This window comes from Echiichthys vipera, assembly GCF_963691815.1.
Source record: "Echiichthys vipera genome assembly, chromosome: 7".
NCBI lineage: Eukaryota > Metazoa > Chordata > Actinopteri > Perciformes > Trachinidae > Echiichthys > Echiichthys vipera.
The window spans coordinates 2,880,855-2,905,673 of record NC_139832.1 but is presented as its reverse complement, the minus strand read 5'-3'; the positions used below and the strand labels follow the sequence as shown (position 1 = coordinate 2,905,673).

General features: G+C 48.6%; 1 protein-coding gene across 1 annotated transcript in view; it reads left to right on the top strand.

Moving 5' to 3' along the window:
* Positions 1-24,819, top strand: part of LOC310949241 (metabotropic glutamate receptor 8-like) — a gene marked incomplete at its 3' end in the record, with an annotated part of 62,254 nt that overhangs the window by 9,332 nt on the left and 28,103 nt on the right. Inside the window, exons 4-6 of the mRNA XM_083916606.1 lie at positions 9,051-9,251; positions 22,769-22,908; positions 23,082-24,017. Of these exons, the coding sequence (XP_083772732.1) occupies positions 9,051-9,251; positions 22,769-22,908; positions 23,082-24,017 (1,277 nt within the window). The remainder of the gene's footprint in view (positions 1-9,050; positions 9,252-22,768; positions 22,909-23,081; positions 24,018-24,819) is intronic.

The window sequence follows — 24,819 nt, the reverse complement described above, 5'->3', positions numbered from 1 at the left end:
ATATCGGTCGTAAATGTTTGCAGCAGAGGAGAAGCAGCCGTCAGGAGCGTCTCACCGGCTGACGCAGATTAGGGCGCGCTCAGTCCCATCCCTGCAGACAGCACTGGGGAAGTCCAATTTAAATTAATTAGGATAATTAAATATCAGCGCCGCTGGGCGGCCCGGGGTCTGAGGTCGACGCTCCAGCACCCCCCTCGGCTTAGTGTTAATGTCGCTCCGCCACGCTGCCGACGCCACGTTCATGTTCACGGCCAGAGCCGCCACCTTTTAGCACCTCATTTCCTGACAGACAGAGTGTGTCGCTTTGGAAACGCAATCCAATACTGCAATTAGGCCCCACCATTAGAAATCCTCCTCTCTTCCTTTCTCTCCTCCATCTTTTACAAGTTAGCATCAAAATCCCCCTTTACAATTGAGACGTGCACCATAAAACAAAAATCCCTCTAATTAAGCTTTAATTTACACTTTAAACCAAGGTGTTTGCTCGCTTGAGATCCCTTAATTGGTTCATTTGTTGAAAAAAAAAAACTAAAATATCGTTATCCTCAAAGCAATTTCAGTCAAAAGCAACTGGACTTGGTTATTTGTCTTGGAAGACGTTTCACCTCTCATCCAAGAGGCTTCATCAGTTCATGTACGCATCAGACCAGGACCAGGACCAGGACCAGGACCAGGACCAGGCTGGGACTGGACCAGGACCAGGACCAGGCTGGGACTGGTCCAACTATCTGGTGTGGAGATCCAGGTATTTAACCTCTCACAAGGCCGATGATGTCACTGAAACCCTTTGTGCTCCAAGTGCCAACGACCGTCGTTAGAGTGACAGTCGTTGGTGGGAAGTTGGTTTGGACTTGGTTAGTGCTCTATTGAGTCTGAACGACAGTCGTTGGGGTCACAGGAGGGACACCACTTATCTCCAATTTACAATGCTGCCCTTTCATCCCTTCCCAGGAGATTCAACAATCTAATCTCAAAGAACAACTGTTCACAAATGGCCTCCTGTGACTCCAACGACTGTCGTTCAGGCTCAACAGAGCACTAACGAAGTCCAAACCAACTTCACGATCGTTGGCACTTGGAGCACAAAGGGTTCCAGTGACATCATCGGCCTGTGAGAGGTTAAATACCTGGATCTCACACCAGTTAGTTGGACCAGTCCCAGTCTGGTCCTGGTCCTTGTCTAGTCCCAGCCTGGTCCTGGTCCTGGTCCAGTCCCAGCCTGGTCCTGGTCCAGTCCCAGCCTGGTCAGATGCGTCCATGAACTGATGAAGCCACTTGGATGAGAGGTGAAACGTCTTCCTGACAAATAACCAAGTCCAGTTGCTTTTGATTGAAACTGCTTCGAGGATAACGACGACCTGGACACATGAGAACATTCACAGGCCTAAAACATCGTAATTTCTGAAGCGTTTAATCTATAAACTAAGTAGATTTTAAGGGTTGCATGTGTTTATTTACACATTGAAATAATTGAGATATCAAATTAAGATTATTTTAAGGTTATCAGGGTTGATTCGGTTGATTTATGTCAAAGCTCTGAAACATTTATAGCTGCAAAATAATGTTCCAGCCAAATGAATCTGCATCCGTCCGCCTGAAGGTCGACACCTGAACCTCCGTGGCTCTGAACGTCCCCGGTGTCTGCAGCCTGTGAGCCTCTCATTGATTGCGATCTATAATTAGCGTTCTGTTTGTTTGTTTGCGTGCGAGCAGCAGCCAGTGACAGAAAAGGCTTGTTTGGATAATGGAGACACGTTCGTCGCTCGAGCATCTGATCCAGGTGTCGAGATCCTGATGACGGCGCGTTGTTCTCGCTCGATCGGCTTCAGCGGCGGCGGAGCAGAAACAAAGACGAGTTTGTTCTCACACGGGAGGATTTGTTTCAGGTCAGAGGATGAAGACGTCACAGGCTCAACACTTTCAGAGAACATTATCTTTAGAACAGCTCGACTGGTTTACCTGAAATCTACTGAGTACAAAACACTTTTGGTGCTCAGAAATCAAACTGGTCTCTCTCTCTCTCTAGTTTCTCTTTTTATCCAAAGAGACGACCATAAAGGTTGATTGTGCAAACAGCTTATCATTCATTCATTCATCTTCAACCGCTTATCCCGGGGTCGGGGTCGCGGGAGGGCTGGAGCCGATCCCAGCTGACATCAGGCATGAGTCGGGGTCAACCCTGGACAGGACGCCAGTCTATTACAGGACACATGGAGACAAACAGAGACAGACAACCATTCACACCTACGGGTGATTTAGAGTCATCAATGAACCGAACACCTGCACGACTTTGGACTGTGGGAGGAAACCGGAGAACCCGGAGAAAACCCACGCAGACACGGGGACAACATGCAAACTCCACACAGAAGGACCCCAGCCGGGATTCAAACCTGGAACCCTCTTCCTGTGAGGCAACAGTGCAAACCACTACAGCACCGTGTATAGCGACTTATATTTATGTTTGATTTAATTTTTTCACATATCGTTGGAGCACACAAAGAAACCCAAACTCTCTCATCTCTCATCTTCAGCCTCTTATCCGGGGTTGGATCGCGGGGCCAGCTTTAGCAGGGGACCCCAAACTTCCCTTTCCAGGGCCGCATTAACCAGCTCTAACTGGGGGATCCTGAGGCGTTCCCAGGCCAGTGTGGAGATCTAATCTCTCCACCTGGTCCTGGGTCTTCCCCGAGGCCTCCTCCCAGCTGGACGTGCCTGGAACACCTCCCTAGGGAGGCGCCCAGGGTTCATCCTTACCAGATGATCCTGAACCACCTCAACTGGCTCCTTTCAACACAAAGGAGCAGCGGCTCTACTCCGAGTTCCTCACGGATGCTGAACTTCTCCCCCTCTCTCTAAGGGAGACTCCAGCCCCCCTCCTGAGGAAACACATTTCACACGCTTGTACCCGCGATCTCGTTCTTTGGGTCCTGACCCAGCTTTCATGACCACAGGTGAGGGTAGGAACCAGGACTGACCGGTAGATCGAGAGCTTTGCCTTCCGGCTCTGCTAAACTCATAAAGGCTAATTTATGCTCTACCTTAGATACGCTTAGGGATACGGACGGAGCCTTACTCTGCGTACAATTCGTCTGCATTTCTGTTTACAGACGTGTTTGGGTACGTATCCTGCACGGTGGAGGATTTTAAGAAATGAAGGTCAGTCAGTCCCAAAAATTGGGAAAACTTTAAAAGTGTCCCCAAGTGCATCTACAACTTTCATAGTCATGAATATAAAGAAAACTCTTTGAATGAGAAGGTGTGTCCAAACTTTTGGTCTGTACTGTATGTTATGACACTTAATACAGCAGCACAGTAGAAACAAGCACAGCTAAGGTGAATAATTATGGTTGTAAACATGATCAATGATGAGTAGCGACAACAGCAGCTACGGTACAGCGAGACATACCACTGATGGTGTTTTATGGCTACAAATTTTATAGTTTATTAGACTAGTGATAGTATATATGAGTAACAACGTGTCAGTTGCTTCCTCTTCCCTTTTTGCAGTGTAACTCTTCCCTCAGCAGCGGGGATGGTGTTGTGGAGGATACAGAATCTCTTTTTTTCAGGGAAAACCTTGTTTTTCCACTCCGAGGATCAGTTTTTCCGCCCGGAGACGGCACAAACAGTTTGACTCAAGCACATGAATATTTGATTCTGTTCTCCTGCTTTGTTGAATGATGTGTTAGCCGAGTTAAGAGCCTCGTTGTACAACACTCCTCCTTCCCTTTGTACTCCTCTGTGGTGTTGAAAGCCAGATTTGCATTTGAACACCTCTTTTTGTTTCCCTGTGTTTGTTTTTATTTTACCTTTGTGCTGCAGATTGTTTGGTTAGAAAAGTCAGCAGATGAGAAAGTGATGTCGACAAGGGCCGGATATCGTTTCATTTCACTTCTTCTATGAAAGCAGCGACGAGCTCTGCGGGAAAAACATTGTCTCCGTAACAGAGATTGAGCTGCTGTGTGTTCAGCGGCACTCAGGGATGTCTCGCAAAGTGTGTTTTTAGTCAACACTTTGAAAACGAAAGAGTGGCTGCAGCTTTCTGTTTGCTCTTCTACACTGATGATGTTGCAGAGCAAAGAGCTGCGGGTGTTTAAGTGAGCCGGTTTCATCTGACCTTTAACCCCTGAAGACTACACGTCACGATCATGAGATCTGAGCAGACCGAGCTTCAAAGGACCGTCCAGTAAAAGCCTGTAAGGACTATCTGCGTTGACTTTAAACTTAACTTGCGACTTGTCTCTGGACTTACAGATCTTGACTTGTGACATGTGTAGACATTTACCGGTTCTGATTTGCTGGTCATGACTTGATATGTGTTGGTCTTGTCTTAGGACATGTTGGTCTTGACTTGAGACATGTTGGTCTTGACTTGAGACATGTCGGTCTTGACTTGAGACATGTCGGTCTTGACTTGAGAAGTGTCGATCATGAGTTCTTGGTCTTGACTTGAAAAATGATGGTCATGTCTTGGGACTAACCTTAAATTGCTGGTTTTGACTCCAGACTTGTCCGTCTTGACTCTAGACATGTTGCTCTTGGCTTGAGACATTCATCTTCAACCTCTTGTCCCTGTTGGGGTAGCGGGAGGCTGGAGCTGATCCCAGCTGACATCGGGCGTGAGGCGTGGACGCCAGTCTATCACAGGGCACATAGAGACAAACAGAGACAGACAAACATTCACACCTACGGTTTCGACCTGCTGGTCTTGACTTGATATGTCGTGGTCTCGACTTAAGACATGTTGGTCTTTGCTTGTCAGTCTTGACTTGAAAAATGTTGGTTTTGACTTGGGACTAACCCGTCTTGACTTTTCGTTTTTTCCAGGCTACTGTCTGTACTATCTTTATTGGCCATCAAAACACAATAACTGCTACCCGTTGATGCAGCTGTCGTTGCAGTTTTAAATGATCTCAGTGTCAAGTTTACTTTGAAAACTGGTGTCAAACGAATGGAACACGTCATCCGGATCGTTGGTCTGATTGGTTGAAGAAGTGTCTAAGGGCGCACTCCCACTGTCCTTCCGCACCAGGCCAAAACAGGTTTTTCGGGTAAAGCCACACGTTTGACCAGTGTGAGTGCAACCGCTCCGCGCCTAGCTGCGGCCAGTCGGCCATCAACAACCCGTTTGGGAGAGGTGGGCTTTTGTAAAGCACGTGCGCACGTGTACGAGCACAAGCGGTTCTGAGGTCATTTCCTGTGCGCCTGTTGGGACGTAGAAAAAAGAAGGAAGGACCATGCGCGGACATTTAAAACAATGGCGGTGAAAGGTTCACGTTGGTGTGATGCGGAGGTGGAGTGTTTACTGCAGATTTGGTCGATGAAAAGATTCAAAAACAGTCGACAAGACGCACAAAAACTCAGAGGTCTACGGAAAGATTTGTAAACAAAGCCACGCATCGCCATGACGTCATCAATGCGTGTGACGTGTTACGGCGTGATGACGTATAGGCAGCAAGAAGCATTCTCCGAGGCCCAGGTAGTGTGAGTACAAACGGGCCTGGAGGGGGGGACAAGGACCCTAAAGCACGGGGCACGGTGCGGACGCCCAGTGTGAGTGCGCCCTAATTGCGTGCAGCTATTTGAACTACTTCGTCCTCTTGTGCTGAAGAAAACGACAGCAGCCTTTCCCAAACCAGGTTCAGTCGTAGATAGCCAGGCTGTTGACTCATCGGCCTTGACTCGGGACTTGTAAGTCTGTAGTTGTTTTGTTTTTTAATTAAGAAAACTCTTAAATCAAAAGCAGATGTTTCATGTTGCTCTGAATAATAAATCCGAGATGTCACAGACAAGATGGATGTTGTGCTTGGGGACATTTGAGTCACTATTCGGATGATTTATGTCACTTTTCATCTCGAGCTGTCGTTTCATTATTTCCATGCCACGTGCTAGTTTTTTTTATTTATGCAAATCTCTTCCTGAGCATGAAGATAAGCAGCATTTCTAGAATCAAGAATAGTCTTCATTTATGGACGCAGGATGAATTCTGTGGACGAGCAGCTCTCAGACGTGTCATGTCTTTATAACTGTGTTGTGAGGAGACATCCCTTTTAATCGGACCAGGACTAACGTTGCTGATAAACAACAGAACTAATGACAATATTCTATTAATGTAGAGTATATTCAGCCGTGTGAGACGCCCTTTCCCCTTTCTCCTGAACTCATCCCAGCGCCGCTAACCCCCGTAATTACTTTGCCGTTGATCTAATTTGCAAATCTAATTGAAACAGACGTTTGCCTGCAAGAGAGACAGAGAAAGACGTGGAAACAGAAACACGGAATTACATTTAGCCCGTAAGTGATGTGTAATTGAAACGCCAGCAGCCGTGATGAAGCTGTCTGTCTCACCTCAATCAGTGTTAGGGTTTCTCCATCATCATCATCATTATGAGCAACAGCATTCGGGTCGCCGCATGGCCGAACACGCAGCTCGCTTTCTCTCAGGAATCATTTTCTTTCACGCAGCGTCTGATGTTGATGGATAATTCATAACATTGTTGTTTTAGTTCAGTGACGTCTTCGAAGTGAGGAGCTGTTAAAAAGCTGCGACTGTCTCAACCACGCGCTGCGTTTCCGTAAAATCTACAAGAAATGTTTTCTTTTTGGTTATTTCTGTCAAAAGAGGCTAAAGCGGAAGTGCAACAACGCACAAAAAAGAACATTAGGTGACGGATTTCAGCCAACAAAAGGTGACGGTTAGGGTTAGGCATGAAAAACACTTGGTTAGGATCAGAAAAAAGCTGTAACGGAACAATGGTCCACCACGGAAAATCGGCAACCCTGAAGTGCAACAACGCACAAAAAAACACACGATTTCAGCCAACAAAAGGTGACGGTTATAGGGTTAAGCATGAAAAACACTTGGTTAGGGTCAGAAAAGAGGCCTTGGATTGGTTTTTCTGCTGACGGGAATTGAACCCCGCCCCCCTGGCTTAAAGTTTCGTATTTTACGTTCCAGCCATCCACCCCAACCTCCCTGCACAGCGCTTTGTCGTCTTGCGCTTCGTCGTCTTGCACTTCGTCATCTTACGCTACGCCGTCTTACGCTACGTCGTCTTACGCTACCCCCTCTTACACTACGTCGTCTTACACTACGTCGTCTTACACTACGTCGTCTTACACTACGTCGTCTTACACCACGTCGTCTTACACTACGTCGTCTTACACCACGTCGTCTTACACTACGTCGTCTTACGCTACCCCCTCTTACACTACGTCGTCCTACGCTACGTCGTCCTATGCTACGTCGTCCTACGCTACGTCGTCCTACGCTCGCGCTCGTACATGTGCAAACGTGCTTTACAAAAGCCCACCTCTCCGAAACGGCCCGTGGACGGCAAGCGTGCCGCTCCTAGACGTGGAGCGGTTGCACTCACACTGTTGAAACGAACTAGACTTTACCCATAAAACCTGTTTGGGCGCGGTACGGATGGACAGTGTGAGTGCGCCCTAAGTCAGACAGCGTCTCAGAGTCAGCACTCGATTACATAATCCAAACTCAAAACAAACCAGTTAGATTAGATCAATTAAAATAAATTATGCATTGAACGTGTTTGAGAACATCTCCGAGACAGAGGAGCTTCCTCCCCAGATGGAAAGAGCGAGAGAAAGATGTCAGAGTCAGGAACACTGAGCTTCTTCTACATTCAAACAGCTGCGTTCAGGCTCCGTTTGAATTTTGAGGCTTAAACGTGTTTTCTTTAAATATTGAGGAGACTCATCATCTGCAGGGAACAGCGATCATCAGCTGCGCCGCCATACATCTCTGCTCTGCCTCGGCTGTTTGACATCCACCGTTCTCTGCTCTCCGCTCACCGCTCTCCGTCCGCGGCTCGTTTATTACCGCCGTACAGACGTGTAATCAGTCTTCACTGCCGGAGCAAATGTCTCCCCTCGGATAGATCCCCCGCCGCCCGACTGCCATTAAAATTAAATTGGATTTCATTTCTAAGCTCCTATTAATTCAGAGAAGTCTTGTCTGTTGATGGAGGGTCCGGTCCAGCAGTTAGTTCCCTCCTCCTCCTCTGGTTCACTTCCCTCTCTGCCTTCCGGCGCGGCGGCGTGATCGCAGCGGCTCTAATAACGCTAATTACTCAGCGAACATTTTTTGGAAGGGGAGCATTCAAATAAGAGACGACGATTTCTCAGTCCTGTTATTTCATCACAGCTAATGAGATTGAGCTGAATGTATTTCTTTATGGTAACGGGTTAGTTTCATACAAAATGTGTCTCATTTCACATTCCCGTAATCCTTCTGCGAGCGACTCTCTGCCCCGCGGCAAGGACGCACGCCGAACTCCTTTGGTTTGAAAGTGGTGCAAAGAGAGAGCTCAGATGTGAATGAGTCAAGTTCAACAGACTTTCTTTCTGCTTTACCTTCTCAGAGTTTGATGTTCCTGATATATTTCTGCCTCATTAGAAGCAGAGTTTAAAGATTAATACGTCCGTAGGTCACTTTCATCACAACAACTACCGTATTTTCCGCACTATAAGGCGCATAGAACAGACGCTACAGTCGAGGCTGGGGTTACGTTCTGCATCCATTAGATGGAGCTGCGCTAAAGGGAACGTCAACAACACAGTCAGGGGAGGTCGTCTCATTACTTCCTCCACTTCCGCACCATTGATTGGTTCATGTTCAACTCTCTGGCTGCTGCTCTATTCCCGTGTTCTACTGCGTGACTAATGGCCTTGAGTGTAAACTCTGCGTCGTAAGCGTGTCTCTTAACAGGAGCCATTTTGGGCTCTTTACACAAACACACACATGGAAATGAAACGGCACGCTTCACGCAGTCGTATATCTCAACATGCACCGCGCGTTACTTCTTCTACGGGGGGAAATAGAGTCGGCGGCTGCTCACCGTAGTTGCAAGACCCCAAATTTCCATCTTTCCTGATCACTTAAAGTTGAGATTAACAGCAGCTGGCAAAACTATTTCACCACTCAAAAGCGTTCTGGAGCTTTCATCGTACCTCACGAAGATCCCCTGTTTGTTTTCATGTTTTTGATTTCATGACACTGATTAATCCCCTTTCTGTTTCCGGTCCAGGGTTGGAGAAAGTGGGCCGTGACTCCACCTACGAGCAGGAGGGGAAGGTTCAGTTTGTGATGGACGCCGTGTACGCCATGGCCCACGCTCTGCACCACATGCACCGTGAGCTCTGCGCCGGATACCCCGGGCTCTGCCCTCGCATGGCCAACATCGACGGCAAGGAGCTTCTGGCCCACATCCGCGCTGTCGGCTTCAACGGTAAGAGCTGCTCCATCAGTGTCATCGTTCGCCCTCACGTGTGTGTGTGTGCGTGTGTGTGTGTTTGTCAACCCTTTGACGTTCTTTTGATGCAACTGTTCGGTCAGATTCTCTAAAGTTAAAGATTCAGCTTCCTCTCAAGTTCAGTTCAAGTTTTTAAGGTGTTCAAACTTTAACATCACACTTCTTTTATCTGAAATATGTGCTGGATATGGGAATGAGTCCTTACCCCAAGTGAAGGAGTTCAAGTACCTCGGGATCATGTTCACGAGTGAGGGGACGATGGAGCGTGAGTTTGGCCGGAGAATCGGAGCAGCAGGGGCGGAGCTGCAGTCGCTCTACCGCACCGTTGGGACGAAAAGAGAGCTGAGGAAGGCAAAGCTCTGGATCTACCGCTCAGTCCTGGTTCCTACCCTCACCTGTGGTCATGAAAGCTGGGTCAGGACCCAAAGAACCAGGTCCAGGTACAAGCGCCCGAAATGTGTTTCCTCAGGAGGGGGTCTGGAGTCTCCCTTAGAGAGAGGGGGAGAAGTTCAGCATCCGTGAGGAACTCGGAGTAGAGCCGCTGCTCCTTTGTGTTGAAAGGAGCCAGTTGAGGTGGTTCAGGATCATCTGGTAAGGATGAACCCTGGGCGCCTCCCTAGGGAGGTGTTCCAGGCACGTCCAGCTGGGAGGAGGCCTCGGGAAGACCCAGGACCAGGTGGAGAAATTAGATCTCCACACTGGCCTGGGAACGCCTCAGGATCCCCCAGTTAGAGCTGGTTAATGTGGCCCAGGAAAGGGAAGTTTGGGGTCCCCTGCTGGAGCTGCTGCCCCTGTGACCCGACCCCGGATAAGAGGCTGAAGATGAGATGATGTGCTGGATGTTGTAAGGACAAATGACCTCCCAGATCTCACATTAACTTGGTGAATACAGCGTAATTATTAAACCACCTAAATAAAACATCGTCATAATCTGGAATTATCCGTTAAAAATCGCCAGAAGCCTCCGTCACACTTACTTTCACTGACGGCAGATCTGTAAAAACAACATCTCTCAAACGAGGAGGAGTGTGTGATTTAATATCCCGCAGTTACGTGTGCGTGTGTGTGCGTGTGTTTGCACGTGTGTGAAGTTTTGTGATTAGTAAAGTCGTGTGAAAGCAGACGGCAGAGTCTCCCACTGAGCTGAGAATAATGAATGTGGAAAAATAAAAATCCCAGCCACCATATCTGGCGTTTTAATAACGAGCGGGAGGATTCCCCCGATGACGGCGTCAGCATTTGCACTTCCTGCTGACAAGGCCTTCGCCCGCCAGGAGGTCGGTGGGGCTTGGACCGCCATGACGAGGAAGATGAAGAGCGGGGAAATGGAGAGGAGGAGGAATGAAGGATAGAAATAAAAGAAGGGTTAACGAGGGAGTGATGGAGTTAAAATGAAGACGCTGATGAAGGTCAGGACGACTAATAACGCTTTCTCTGGTTAGCACTGTCGCCTCACAGCAAGAAGGTCCCAGGTTCGAATCCCAGCTGGGGCCCTTCTGTGTGGAGTTTGCATGTTCTAAATCACCCGTAGGTGTGAATGGTTGTCAGTCTCTGTTCGTCTCTATGTGTCCTGTTATAGACTGGCGTCCTGTCCAGGGTGGACCCCGCCTCACGCCCGACGTCAGCTGGGTTCGCCTCCAGCCCCCCGCGACAAGCGGTTGAAGATGACGGTTATGTTTTCTAATAAAGATCAATTTTTTGGCTCTTTTGCCTTTATTAGCTGAAGATAGACAGGAAACGGGGCCCTCACTCCCACTTTCCTGAAACGGGATCATTCATTCATTCATCTTCAACCGCTTGTCCCTGTCGGGGTCGCGGGGGAGCTGGAGCCAATCCCAGCTGACATCAGGCGTGAGGCGGGGTCCACCCTGGACAGGACGCCAGTCTATCACAGGACACATAGAGACGAACAGAGACAGACAACCATTCACACCTACGGGTGATTTAGAGTCATCAATGAACCGAACACCTGCACGTCTTTGGACTGTGGGAGGAAACCGGAGAACCCGGAGAAAACCCACGCAGACACGGGGAGAACATGCAAACTCCACACAGAAGGGCCCCAGCTGGGATTCCAACCAGGATCCCTCTCGCTGTGAGGCAACAGTGCTAACCACCACTGCACCGTGTCGCCCTTGAATTTGGTTTTCATCCCATCAAAAAAGCCTAACGACTCCAGTCAGTCGCCTCCTCGGGGATTAAAATGCCGTTGATCCTGGAATTTTGAATCTCCGCGAACAAAACCAGGTGTGCAAGAAAATGTGCAGAACTGTAGGAAGAAGTATTTATCAGAAAAGTGTAGAGATGCTTTTCTCTTCTTCTTTTTCTTCTTCATCTTGAACAGAAGACAACGCAGAGGGATGTCTCTGTCACAGGTTGACTCGCTGTTAGAGCTGAACGCACGTCAAAATGTTCGACTGATTCACCTCGAAACATGAAACGGCTCCTTCATATTGTTGAACCTTCATGTTGTTAGAGAGAAAGCGTTGATCACACTCCAGGCTTTAAGCTGTCAGGTGCAGTTTCATCTGTTAGTTGGTGGTTCCTGTTTTCTCTCTTTTGCTTTTTGTGAAACAAACAAGGTTCACGTTGGTGTGATGCGGAGGTGGAGTGTTTACTGCAGATTTGGTCGATGAAAAGATTCAAAAACAGTCGACAAGACGCACAAAAACTCCGAGGTCTACGGAAAGATCTGGAAACAAAGCCACGCATCGCCATGACGTCATCAATGGGTGTGATGTGTTACGGCGTGATGACGTATAGGCAGCAAGAAGCATTCGCCGAGGCCCAGGTAGTGTGAGTACAGACGGGCCTGGAGGGGGGGACAAGGACCCTAAAGCACGGGGCATGGGACGGATGGACAATGGGAGTGCGCCCTTAATTGCTGTTTTTGTTTTAATTGGCTTTAAAGTGTAACTTTACATTAAGATGGAGTTCAAACCAGCGAGCAGAGGTGTAAATCACACACGTGCAAGTCAAAAGTCAAGTTTTAACCTTCAAGTCTCAAGATACTGTGATGAAAAACCGAGCAAGTCAAATCGAGTCCTCGCTCTTAGTCAAGACAAGACGCCGAGTTTTACTTTTAAACATTAATGGAAACTGCTGCAGCCTCTTTTGTCTGCGGCGTCCTCATTGGTTGCCAGGTTTGCACAGTGGGAGTGCGCCCTAAGTTTCCACCACTGCCAACAGAGAAGCTCTTTTGGTTAAGGATTTTGAAACATGTGAGGGAGAGCGAATATTAAACCTGTGTTCGTATGATTTATTAGCTCCAATAAGAATATTTATGATTTTAAAATGTTCCCTCTCTGGTTGAATCAAGGCCGTCCGCAGGTTTCACAGAAAGCTTTGATGAAGCTCTTTTCTCTCTCCGTGGCTTCTGAACGATGGCATTTATCACCAAGGTCCTTCGTTCTTTTCATAACTCTGCATGGAGAGTTTCTCTCATTTAAAGTGGCAGAAAGGAAACAAAAGAAACGTTTCTAGACACGGCCTCATTTCACTCCTGCTGGAGCTGAATGTGACTTTTTCTTTTCTTTCCCAAGGTGAGCGTGGTCGTCATGCCTGGTATGTTTTCACAGTGACAACGCACACCAGACAATTAGGTCCATTTAATTATTTGTGCTAAAGGTTCTGCAGAAAGGATTAAAACACATAGCACGACACAACGTGACCGAAACACACAGCAGTTGAAAATCATGTGTCTGGGGAGGTTTAGACCTGTGCACGGTTTAGAAACGCCCCGACCTATTAGACCTTTTTTCCAGGATTATAAATGTATTTGGTGTTTCTACTATTATATATATTTACATGCTTACATGCACAATAGACTGTAGTGTTTCGAAAAATACTTTAAAAATACATTTGAGAAGTTCAGCATCCGTGAGGAACTCGGAGTAGAGCCGCTGCTCCTTTGCGTTGAAAGGAGCCAGTTGAGGTGGTTCAGGATCATCTGGTAAGGATGAACCCTGGGCGCCTCCTGTTCCAGGCACGTCCAGCTGGGAGGAGGCCTCGGGGAAGACCCAGGACCAGGTGGAGAGATTAGATCTCCACACTGGCCTGGGAACGCCTCAGGATCCCCCAGTTAGAGCTGGTTAATGTGGCCCGGGAAAGGGAAGTTTGGGGTCCCTTGCTAGAGCTGCTGCCCCGAGACCCGACCCCGGATAAGAGGCTGAAGATGAGATGACCATGGATGCAGTACCCTCTGTCTGGGAGACGCTCCGTTTTAGCGCCAGGCAAAGCTCTCGATCTACCGGTCAATCTCCGACCCTACCCTCACCTGTGGTCATGAAAGCTGGGTCAGGACCCAAAGAACCAGGTCGCGGGTACAAGCAGCCGAAATGTGTTTCCTCAGGAGGGGGGCTGGAGTCTCCCTTAGAGAGAGGGGGAGAAGTTCAGCAAACGTGAGGAACTCGGAGTAGAGCCGCTGCTCCTTTGTGTTGAAAGGAGCCAGTTGAGGTGGTTCAGGATCATCTGGTAAGGATGAACCCTGGGCGCCTCCCTAGCGAGGTGTTCCAGGCACGTCCAGCTGGGAGGAGGCCTCGGGGAAGACCCAGGACCAGGACCTCAGGATCCCCCAGTTAGAGCTGGTTAATGTGGCCCGAGAAAGGGAAGTTTGGGGTCCCCTGCTGGAGCTGCTGCGACCCAAACCCGGATAACTGGTTGAATGTGAGTGAGTGAGGGAATTAGATGTCAGCACCGTGATACACGAGTATTATATCACAGGTAACAATCAATGAGATTGATTTGAGCCATTCGTTTTATAAAAGGCCATTGAACGTATTGTAGCAGTGACTGGAGGGCGGCTCATTTGTGTGCGAATACACCGCAACAGTATCGGTTTTGGCACTACCTCCTGTGATGTTAGCTGGACTCCTGTCTCCACCGTGATCCTCCCATGAATTAAAACATACCAGACAGGAGATTCTCTTTTATATCCCCACGTCTCCTCCCAGCCGCCTACACCTGCAGATGGGGGCAAGGTTCAATTTGAATACATTTTCTATCTACCTGCTCCGCACAGAGAGATACAGGACACAACGGAAACAGAGGGAGGAGGAGATTGAGCCGATTCTGTGGCTGTGGCGTTGAGCTCTCAGGGATTCATCGCTGTGTGTGCCGCGGCCTGATGGATTCCAGGAGCTGCTGGATGTTATTTCTGCAGGAGGAGCAGAGACATTAAACATTGAATCAGCGGTGGGTTTCCACCCGCGGGGCTCCAACAGTTAATCTGTGCACGGTTAAAGTCAGGTCTGAGGGGCTGCACGCCATGGTTTTTAAACATTAAACAGTTAGTCAGCGCGTTCACTGAATTAAAGCAAAGAAACGGGGGCAGAAACAGAAAATGTGTCACAGAGAGGCAGTCGTCTTTCAGAGTAAAGCCCGGGAGGAGGAATCTCATTAAGGAGGAATTCAGGACAATAAAGCCGTGTTTGTGTGTTCCTGTTCTTCTGTCTGTGTGAGGACCAGGGTCTTTTTGTTTTAAAGGGCGCACTCCCACTGTACTTCCGCACCACGCCCCGTGCTTTAGGGTCCTTGTCCCCCCCTCCAGGCCCGTTTGTACTCACACTACCTGGGCCTCGGAGAATGCTTCTTGCTGCCTATACGTCATCACGCCGTAACACGTCACACGCATTGATGACGATGCGATGCGTGGCTTTGTTTCCAGATCTTTCCGTAGACCTCTGAGTTTTTGTGCGTCTTGTCGACTGTTTTTGAATCTTTTCATCGACCAAATCTGCAGTAAACACTCCACCTCCGCATCACACCAACGTGAACCTTTCACCGCCATTGTTTTAAATGTCCGCGCATGGTCCCTCCTTCTTTTTTCTATGTCCCAACAGGCGCACAGGAAATTACCTCAGAGCCGCCGTAGGCCTCGCTCGTACACGTGCGCATGCTCATGCTCGTACACGTGCAAACGTGCTTTACAAAAGCCCACCTCTCTTAAACGGGCCTTGGACGGCCAGCTGGCCGCAGTTATGCACGGTGTGGTTGCACTCACACTGGTCAAACGCACTAGGCTTTACCCGTGAAACCTGTTTTGGCCCGGTGCGGAAGGACAGTGTGAGTGAGCCCTTAGGCTGTTTTTAAAAAGTGTAAACTCGAGTTGTGTAATCCATCACTTTGAACACAGTCATGTTGCTCGGTAATGCTTACAGAAATGTATAGAAAACAATGGTGTTTGTTAACTTTGCACATTAAATAACATTAGCACTTGAGTCCTACATGTGCTTAAGTGCTCAATCTCTATAAAAATGCTTTATAAATGTTGTATCTACGTCTTTTATGGAAGCTAATTTGATGGGGAAACACAGTTATGACACAGTAATGAGAGAGCAGCGCCTGCTCGCCGCTATCGCTATCGTTCATCAGTGCGTACGCTAACGTCGCTATAGTTCTAGTCCTCGGTGTGGACGAGCCTTTACTCAGATTAGTTTGCGGTCTGTAAAGTTTTCACATTAGCGCTCAAACATCACGTCGTAATTTTTCACTTCAGTTCAGTTCAGTTCCTTCGCTCTTTCGTCAGCGTTGACCTGAAGACGATGGTGAAAGAGTCCGTCCGTCCGCAGCCTCGGACAAACGTCTCCTCGTGAAGCTCCAGGTTGCAGCTTCTGCAGCAGCACACGTGCATCGGGACTGAGTTCTGGCTCGGCATGTGGCTCATGTGTGGTTTGTGCCTGATTGAGCTTATTAAGGCCTCCACACACACACACACACACACACACACACACACACACACACTCATGTCACGCTGCTTTTGGGGCTTTTCTGCATGAATCTGTGAACAGCATGCTCGGTTGAACCTTCACATACATCAAACGTTGACATAAATCAAACTCGAGCTGCTCCTGTTTTTTTTCACTTCACTTCTCTGAACGCGGGGCAGCGAGGTTACCCATAATTCCATGTATGAAATGCAGCGAGGGACTCTGTGGCGGCGGTGGCGGCCGGGGGGCTAATCGCCAACTCACCCGTGCTCTCCTCAGCCTTGTGCTTATTTTTAGAGGAGCGTCGGGAGGCTAATCGAGACGCTTGCGCTAATGTTAGAGTTTGCCGCGCTAAAGCCGTCCTATTGTGACGTCCTCTTTTTAAACACGGTCAGCAGAGCGAGGGCGTCGGGAGAGGGAGGGAGGGAGGACATCAGGGAGATTCCCCCCTGATTCGTTTGGACAGCGGATGCTTACTAAGAGGCGATAAAAGCTTGTTGTTGCCTTTTTTAAGAGGGATGCAGCGTGACGGACCCTGCGGGGCTGCAGGAAGAGGAACCCTTTACCGTCCAATCAGTGATGGGGGGGGGGGGAGGAAATACCGTAGGTGAGCGAAGTGATGAATATGTGAGGAGGTAATCTCCCGCTGTGACTTCACTTCAGATACGCAGCTCTTTTTATAAACTGCTGAACAAAGCAGGAAGGGGAAACAACCAGAGAGAGCTCAGGATTAAAGGAAGAGTTCAACATTTTGGGGGAAGGGAACTCCTTCTGCTTAGGAGTTAAATCACTTGTGGTTAGTTAGCTTCGCCCTGGTTCCCTCCACGAAAAGCAAACAGGGTTTCCTTTAGATTTTTGATTAAAGCAGATAAATAAGCTCTGTGGCCAACAAGAGTTCGTAATAATCTTCCCAATCAAACACCAGTTTTAGGATTTTGGATGCATCAATTCGATCTCCAGAAGTAAAAAGCTATTGTTAGGTAATATTGGACGTAGCCTCTCCGTCCAGGTCCGTTCTTTCAACTTGATCCAGTCGTCCTCACCTACTGGAGTCGCCATCTTGTCAGACTTTGACTCCGCCTCATTTCCTCTTACCAAAAAAGGGCATGTATGTGACGTTGTGGGGAGGGAGATACGTCCATCTGGCTGACGTTTACCTCCGAGGGGAAGTGAGGGCCAGAGGCTACCTGTCACTCAAGAGGCCACGCCCCGAAATATTCATACATTTTAACCTCCAATTAAATAAAAACTAGCCCCTCCCCCTCAGTGTTGTCATGGAGATCTGAGCTAAACACACAGACTAGAATGTTCTTTTGTCCTTAAACAGGTTAAATGATGCTGTGTAAACGGCCTGTTTAACATGGGGCTCAATGAGAAACTGCTCTGTTATGAAACCTGCCCCTAGTGGACACTCAGAGAACTGCAGTTTTTGGCACTTCCTGTTTGGATCAACCAGGAAGTCGCTGTGCTGGGGGCGTACGGATGACATCTGGCCTCTCATTGAGCCTCTTGTTAGAAACCACCTTTCAAAGACACATAAAAGCTTCAAAAATCCAGGAGTAGGATCGAAAACACAGAAAACAAAGCAGCAACAGCGTAGTTAGTGAAGCCAGAGTTTATTAAAAGAGTGTTTTAAAGACTAACCTACTGGCCCCTGTACCAGCTCCTCTCATAGTTAAGTCCATTCAAGTGGATTACGAAAGTCAATCCCAAAGGAAGGAGCCCATTGGTGCTTTGTCGTGTGTGTAGGGACTCCTCTCATGCTGCTGCAGAGGTTTGATGTTATTTTCAGCAGCATTAGTGGTTAAAAAAGACCTTTGAATGCACTCAACGTACTGCCCCGAGCTAACCACTGTTAGCCACGTCCAGCTGTCCTGGATTTCTCCGTTAATAGTTGTTACACGCAAAAAACTGTCTCGATGGCTTATTTTATGTGTGTAAGTGTCGAGAAAGACCCTGGGATGATTTTACAACGGAATTTCACAATTTCACACGGGCTCGATCGGACATTACTTTGCATTTTCCCAAACAGCTCCTCCGCGTAATGTCTAGATAATTTGCAGAGCATGTGTTAAACGTCCCTTTCCTCACGTTTTCAGTTGGCAGAGAACAATAAAGTTTCTATAGTCACACGACAGAACGAGTGTGAAATAGGGATTTAATGGTGGCTCATAAATACTACCCATTAACCTGCAGTCATCCCCCAAGCTGCTCTTCATCGGTGATAAAATCATAAAGTTGTTTTACGATCACAGGGTTGTCTGACAAACTACAGGTTAATACACAGAAGCTGTACTGGGTTGAGCCGAAGCCCCTGAACGTGAGTGGGCAGTGTTTAAATCAAAGTTTTGCAAGAGCTCAGTTTCCCTGTTCGCATTAAAAAACCCCAGCTGGGACTTTAAGATTTATCTTTTCCGGACACAGTTTGAAAAGCTCCAAAGTTGGTGCCAAGTTATTGTGTGGACCGAGGGGCTGAAACATCCAGATTAATGTGGATGTACTTTAGGGCGCACTCACACTGTCCTTCCGCACCGGGCCAAAACAGGTTTTTCGGCTAAAGCCTAATGCGTTTGACCAGTGTGAGTGCAACCGCTCCGCGCATAGCTGCGGCCAGCTGACCGTCCATGGCCCGTCTGAGAGAGGTGGGCTTTTGTAGAGCACGTTTGCCCGTGTACGAGCACGACGCCTACGGCAGTTCTGATGTCATTTATGTGTGCCTGTTCGGACATAGAAAATAGAAGGACGGACCATGCGCGGACATTTAACAACAACAATAATGGCGGCTAAAGGTTCATGTTGGTGTGATGTGGATGTGCACAGGTGTACAAGCACGAGCTCTGAGGTCATTTCCTGTGCGCCTGTTGGGACATAGAAAAAAGAAGGAGGGACCATGCGCGGACATTTCAAACAATGGCGGTGAAAGGTTCACGTTGGTGTGATGCGGAGGTGGAGTGTTAACTGCAGATTTGGTCGATGAAAAGATTCAAAAACGGTCGACAAGACGCAAAAAAACCTCCGAGGTCTACGGAAAAATTTGGAAACAAAGCCACGCATCGCCATGACGTCATCAATGCGTGTGACGTGTTACGGCGTGATGACGTATAGGCAGCAAGAAGCATTCGCCGAGGCCCAGGTAGTGTGAGTACAAACGGGCCTGGAGGGGGGGACAAGGACCCTAAAGCACGGGGCACGGGACGGACGCACAGTGGGAGTGCGCCCTTTGTTTAATTTTTACACATAATGGAAGGGTTCATGAAATCTCTCGCTGTCTCATGAGATCAAGGAACCGACCAAAAGTAAATGATCGAAAGTGAGGTTCAAAACCGCTGAACGAGGAGTGAAGGAACCTGGAGGATGCAGGGGTGAGAGCAGAACGTCTTCTCACGCAGGTGAAAGGACGAGCTGCCAGGCTGCAGCTCTGACCGCCCACGCCGTCTGCCAAGGTCTCCCGGAAACAATCGATGCAGGAGGAGCGGTTCAATAAAACTCTTTGGCCTCGCTCCGCTGTGTCTCAAAGCGACACACACACTTTGTCAGCGCGGTGAAGAAGAGCTGCTGTCGGATCTATTCAGGTCAAACAGATGGATTAATGGAGCTTTGGGTCTCTTCCTGCTCTGATTTGATGAAGAACTGCAGCTGTGTTCAAAGTTCACATCAACACCTTGAACGAGTATTTACGGTTTGGATCCTAACGGACGGTCTCAGTGGAAACAAGTAGTGTTCAGTAAGAGAGGCTGTAATTCTCTGTGGCCCTTTAACAGACTCTTCAGCTGTCTCACAGCTGATCCTCACACTGTTGACGTTTGTCCCACCAGCCCAAGAACAGATAACACCAACACCTTGGAAAGAGGACGTCTCCATAATTGATAACAAGGGGAATTTCCACTTAAGGAGGCAGGGTGTGACGGTGGATGGGTCCCAAAACAGAGGACTTTCACCAGGGAGAGCAGGGTTTGTTTCCCGTTGCTGTTCATGTCCCTGATGCACTCAACCAAATCCCAACCAAGTCGTGGCACAGAGCCATCTCATCTTCATCCGCTTATCGGGGGTCGGCTCGCAGGGGCAGCAGCTCCAGCAGGGGACCCCAAACTTCCCTTTCCCGGGCCACATTAACCAGCTCTAACTGGGGGATCCTGAGGCGTTCCCAGGTCGGTGTGGAGATCTAATCTCTCCACCTGGTCCTGGGTCTTCCCCGAGGCCTCCTCCCAGCTGGACGTGCCTGGAACACCTCCCTAGGGAGGCGCCCAGGGTTCACCCTTACCAGATGACCCTGAACCACCTCAACTGGCTCCTTTCAACGCAAAGGAGCAGCGGCTCTACTCCGAGTTCCTCACGGATGCTGAACTTCTCACCCTAAAGCCACAAAACAGGAGGAAAATCAAGGAGACCAAAAGAGCATTCAAAAAAAGGGATAAAAACAGGGAATACAAACACCTGAGCGAGGATACTGAGATCTCAATGACATGAACAAGGCTGTGAAAAAGTGCTGGAAACATTCGACTTGAAGTACGAATAATCTGACAACGGGACGAGGGAGAGGACACGGACTTTAAACACATGAAGGGAGGGGAACCACAGTTGAAAACAACCAAGGATCAAGGGATGACGTCAGACCGGTGACACAAGAGGAAGGGCAAGTGACCTGGAACGAGAGGAGAGTTACCTTTCAAAATAAAACAGGAAATGCACAAGATTAAAAAAAACCCAAAGACAGGACAGACCTCACCGCGGCCTGACAACGACATATTGTTTGTTTGCGGTTCGTCTTACTGCGTTTAATGACAACGCTGCAGCATGTGTAACCAACAGTTATTGTGATTACCATGTCTGGAAATGATGTGCAGCGAGGATGATAATTCTGCATCAACGGAGAGGGTGAGGTGATGGTGGTGGTGGTGATGGTGGAGGGAAGGAGGTTTCTACATCCTGAGGCGAGTTCTGGTGATTCATCGCAACGCTGATGTGATTTGTGATGCTGTTATTCATGTTGAAGAAGCAAATCGGGGGCAGGATAGAATCAAACCGGCGCCCACTCACTTCATTATAAATCTGTTTTCATTCTTTTTTTTTGTTGTCCTGCTCTTTAGCTACAATCTGCTGCTTTCCCCCCTCGGCACCCAAACTAATCCGCTTCCAGTTGGAGACTCTGCTGCTGTCTCCGGTGGTGTATTCGCCCTGCAGCTGAGGAGTCCAGCACCACTGTACAATAACACACAGTACAGTGAATAAAGCAGCTGGAGGAGAAAGGAGGCTGAGTCTGAAAACGTAGCATCAAGTTTAGGAGGATTAGCTCAACATCTGAGTGTTCGCTTTTTTTAATTTTAATTGGTACTAATTGTGTTGTAGGCGTGAATGAGTAAACTTCTCCCAAAGTAGTTTTAACCATCAAATTTCTGTTCCATTCAGTCTTGAATGCTAGAAAGGTTTTGTCTTGTATGAGAAAGGTTAATAATTAAGTGTTAAAGATCATTAATTCATTCATCTTCAACCGCTTGTCCGTGTCGAGGTCGCGGGGGGCTGGAGCTGATCCCAGCTGACATCGGGCGTGAGGCGGGGTCCACCCTGGACAGGACGGCAGTCTATCAGAGGACACATCTATTTAATTGTCTTTAAGGGCGCACTCACACTGTCCTTCCGTCCCGTGCCCCGGGCTTTAGGGTACTTGTCCCCCCCTCCCTCTCCCCCCGCTGGCCCCACCCGTTTGTACTCACACTACCTGGGCCTCGGCGAATGCTTCTTGCTGCCTATACATCATCACGCCGTAACACGTCACACGGATTGATGACGTCATCGCAATGCGTCGCTTTGTTTACCAATCTTTCCATAGACCTCTGAGTTTTTGTGCGTCTCAGGATCACACCTGAACCTTAACTTTCGCCACCATTGTTGTTGTTGTGAAATGTCCGCGCATTGTCCCTCCTTCTATTTTCTATGTCTGATCAGGCGCAACTAAATGACGTCAGAACCGCCGTAGGCCTCGTGCTCGTACACGTGCGCAGGCTCGTGTTCGTACATGTGCAAACGCGCTCTACAAAAGCCCACCTCTCTCCGACGGGCCGTGGACGGTCAGCTGGCCGCAGTAATGCGTGGAGCGGGTGCACTCACACTGGTCAAACGCACTAGGCTTTAGCCGAAAAACCTGTTTTGGCCCGGTGCGGAAGGACAGTGTGAGTGCGCCCTTATAGCAATTCTTTTTCTTTCTTAAATGCTCCTAATAAGCGTACGACACTAAAATGCAAAAGAAATCCAACAGGTGTTGAAACTCATCAATATTTAATTCTCATATATTTCTGATAAAAGACTGAAAAAGCACCAAAGCAATTTCAGTCAAAAGAAACTGGACTTGCTAATTTGTCTAGGAAGACGTTTCTTCGTTACTGGTCCGAGCTGGTTGTTCATGTCCCAGCCTGGTCCTGGTCCTGGTCCAGTCCCAGCCTGGTCCTGGTCCAGTCCCAGCCTGGTCAGATGCGTACATGAACTGATGAAGCCTCTTGGATGAGAGGTCCTGTTGCTTTTGACTGAAATTGCTTTGGGGATAACGACGACCTGGACAAATGAGAACATTCACAGGTTTATGAATTGTTCTAAAAAAGCATTTTATTCGGTCCAAATAAAATAATTTGCCGAGCTTCCTGCCTGTCATCGTCGCTCCGTTTCCCTTGCGCTGCTCATGCTACTTTCAAGTGTCATGGGATGTCTGAAGTTTGACAACGTGTCCCAGCAAACAGACGCCTAAATAAATGTTTCTCAACAACATCTGCTCTTTTTTTTTGTGTGCTTCTGCAGGAAGTGCGGGGACCCCGGTAACCTTTAACGAGAACGGTGACGCTCCCGGACGCTACGACATCTTCCAGTATCAGATCAACAACAGGTCAGCGGCCGAGTACAAAGTCATCGGACACTGGACCAATCAGCTGCATCTAAACGTAAGGAACCGGCGATGTCAGCACCTACCATTTAGTTTTAAAACACATAACGCCCTAAAACGGAGACGTGTGGGAACTCTTCTTAACCCGTCTCGATCATATAATCGCTGTGTCACAACCGTAAGATCCGTAAGCATGTTGACCAGTCTGGTTCTTCCCTGCTCTCCACTCAGATGGAGGTCCTGCAGTGGACAACCGGCGACTCCTCCCTGCCGCTCTCGGTGTGCAGCCTGCCCTGCCGGACCGGCGAGAGGAAGAAGGTGGTGAAAGGCGTCCCGTGTTGTTGGCATTGCGAGCGCTGCGAGGGATACCACTTCCAAGCCAGCGAGTTCACCTGCGAGCTTTGCCCCTACGAGAAGAGACCCGACCAGAACCACACGGGCTGCCAGTCCATCCCCATCATCAAGCTGGAGTGGCACTCGCCGTGGGCGCTGTTGCCCGTCTTCATCTCTGTCCTGGGCATCATCGCCACCACTTTCGTCATTGTCACCTTCGTTCGCTACAACGACACGCCCATTGTTCGCGCCTCGGGGCGGGAGATGAGCTACGTGCTGCTGACGGGCATCTTCTTGTGTTACATCATCACCTTCCCCATGATCGCTGCCCCCGATGTCGTCGTCTGCTCCTTCCGCCGCATATTCCTGGGCCTCGGCATGTGCTTCAGCAACGCCGCGCTGCTCACCAAGACCAACCGCATCCATCGCATCTTCGAGCAGGGCAAGAAGGCTGTGACGGCGCCGCGTTTCATCTCACCGGCCTCCCAGCTGGTCATCACCTTCTCGCTCATCTCCGTTCAGCTTCTTGGTGTTCTCGTGTGGTTCACCGCCGACCCGCCGCACACCTTTGTGGACTACGGGGAGCAGCGCACGCAGGATCCCGGGAATGCTCGCGGCGTCCTCAAGTGTGACATCTCCGACCTGTCGCTCATCTGCTCGCTGGGATACAGCATCCTCTTGATGGTCACATGCACTGTTTACGCCATCAAGACGCGTGGCGTGCCAGAGACCTTCAACGAGGCCAAACCCATTGGATTTACTATGTACACGACCTGCATCATCTGGCTCGCCTTCATCCCCATCTTCTTTGGCACGGCACAGTCTGCGGAGCGGGTAAGTGTGCTTCTCTGATAAATAATGTACTGTCATGTTTTATGTAATGTTCGGTTTATAAATGGAAACACAAAGTCAGCAGCTTCCACATGTTTGCACACACATACTGGATGTTTGTGTGTTTGAACTAAGTTTTCTGTTTTCCCCGTGTGTCTTTTGGAGATAATAATGATTAAGGATGAGACATTACAGTTACTAATAGGTGTGCTTTGGAGTTGAAAACTATTTATTTAATAATTATGTCATTTATCCTTTGAACTACCGTATTGTCCGCACTATAAGTTGCACCTAAAAACCTTCAAATGTCTCCAAAGCCGACAGTGCGCCTTATAATCCGGTGCTCCTTATAAATGGACCAATATTGAGCCACAACAGGTCTCCAACTACGGTGAGCAGCCGCCGACTCTATTTTCCCCCGTAGAAGAAGTAACGCGCGGTGCATGTTGAGATATACGACTGCGTGAAGCGTGCCGTTTCATTTCCATGTGTGTGTTTGTGTAAAGAGCCCAAAATGGCTCCTGTTAAGAGACACGCTTACGACGCAGAGTTTACACTCAAGGCCATTAGTCACGCAGTAGAACACGGGAATAGAGCAGCAGCCAGAGAGTTGAACATGAACCAATCAATGGTGCCGAAGTGGAGGAAGTGACGTAATGTAAGTGGAAGTAATGGATGCAGAACGTAACCCCAGCCTCCACTGTAGCGTCTGTTCTATGCGCCTTATAGTGCGGAAAATACGGTAATTTGAAGTGTATAGGTTTGAAAGTTAATTTAACACTTTAAAGTTCATTTAAAATCTTAG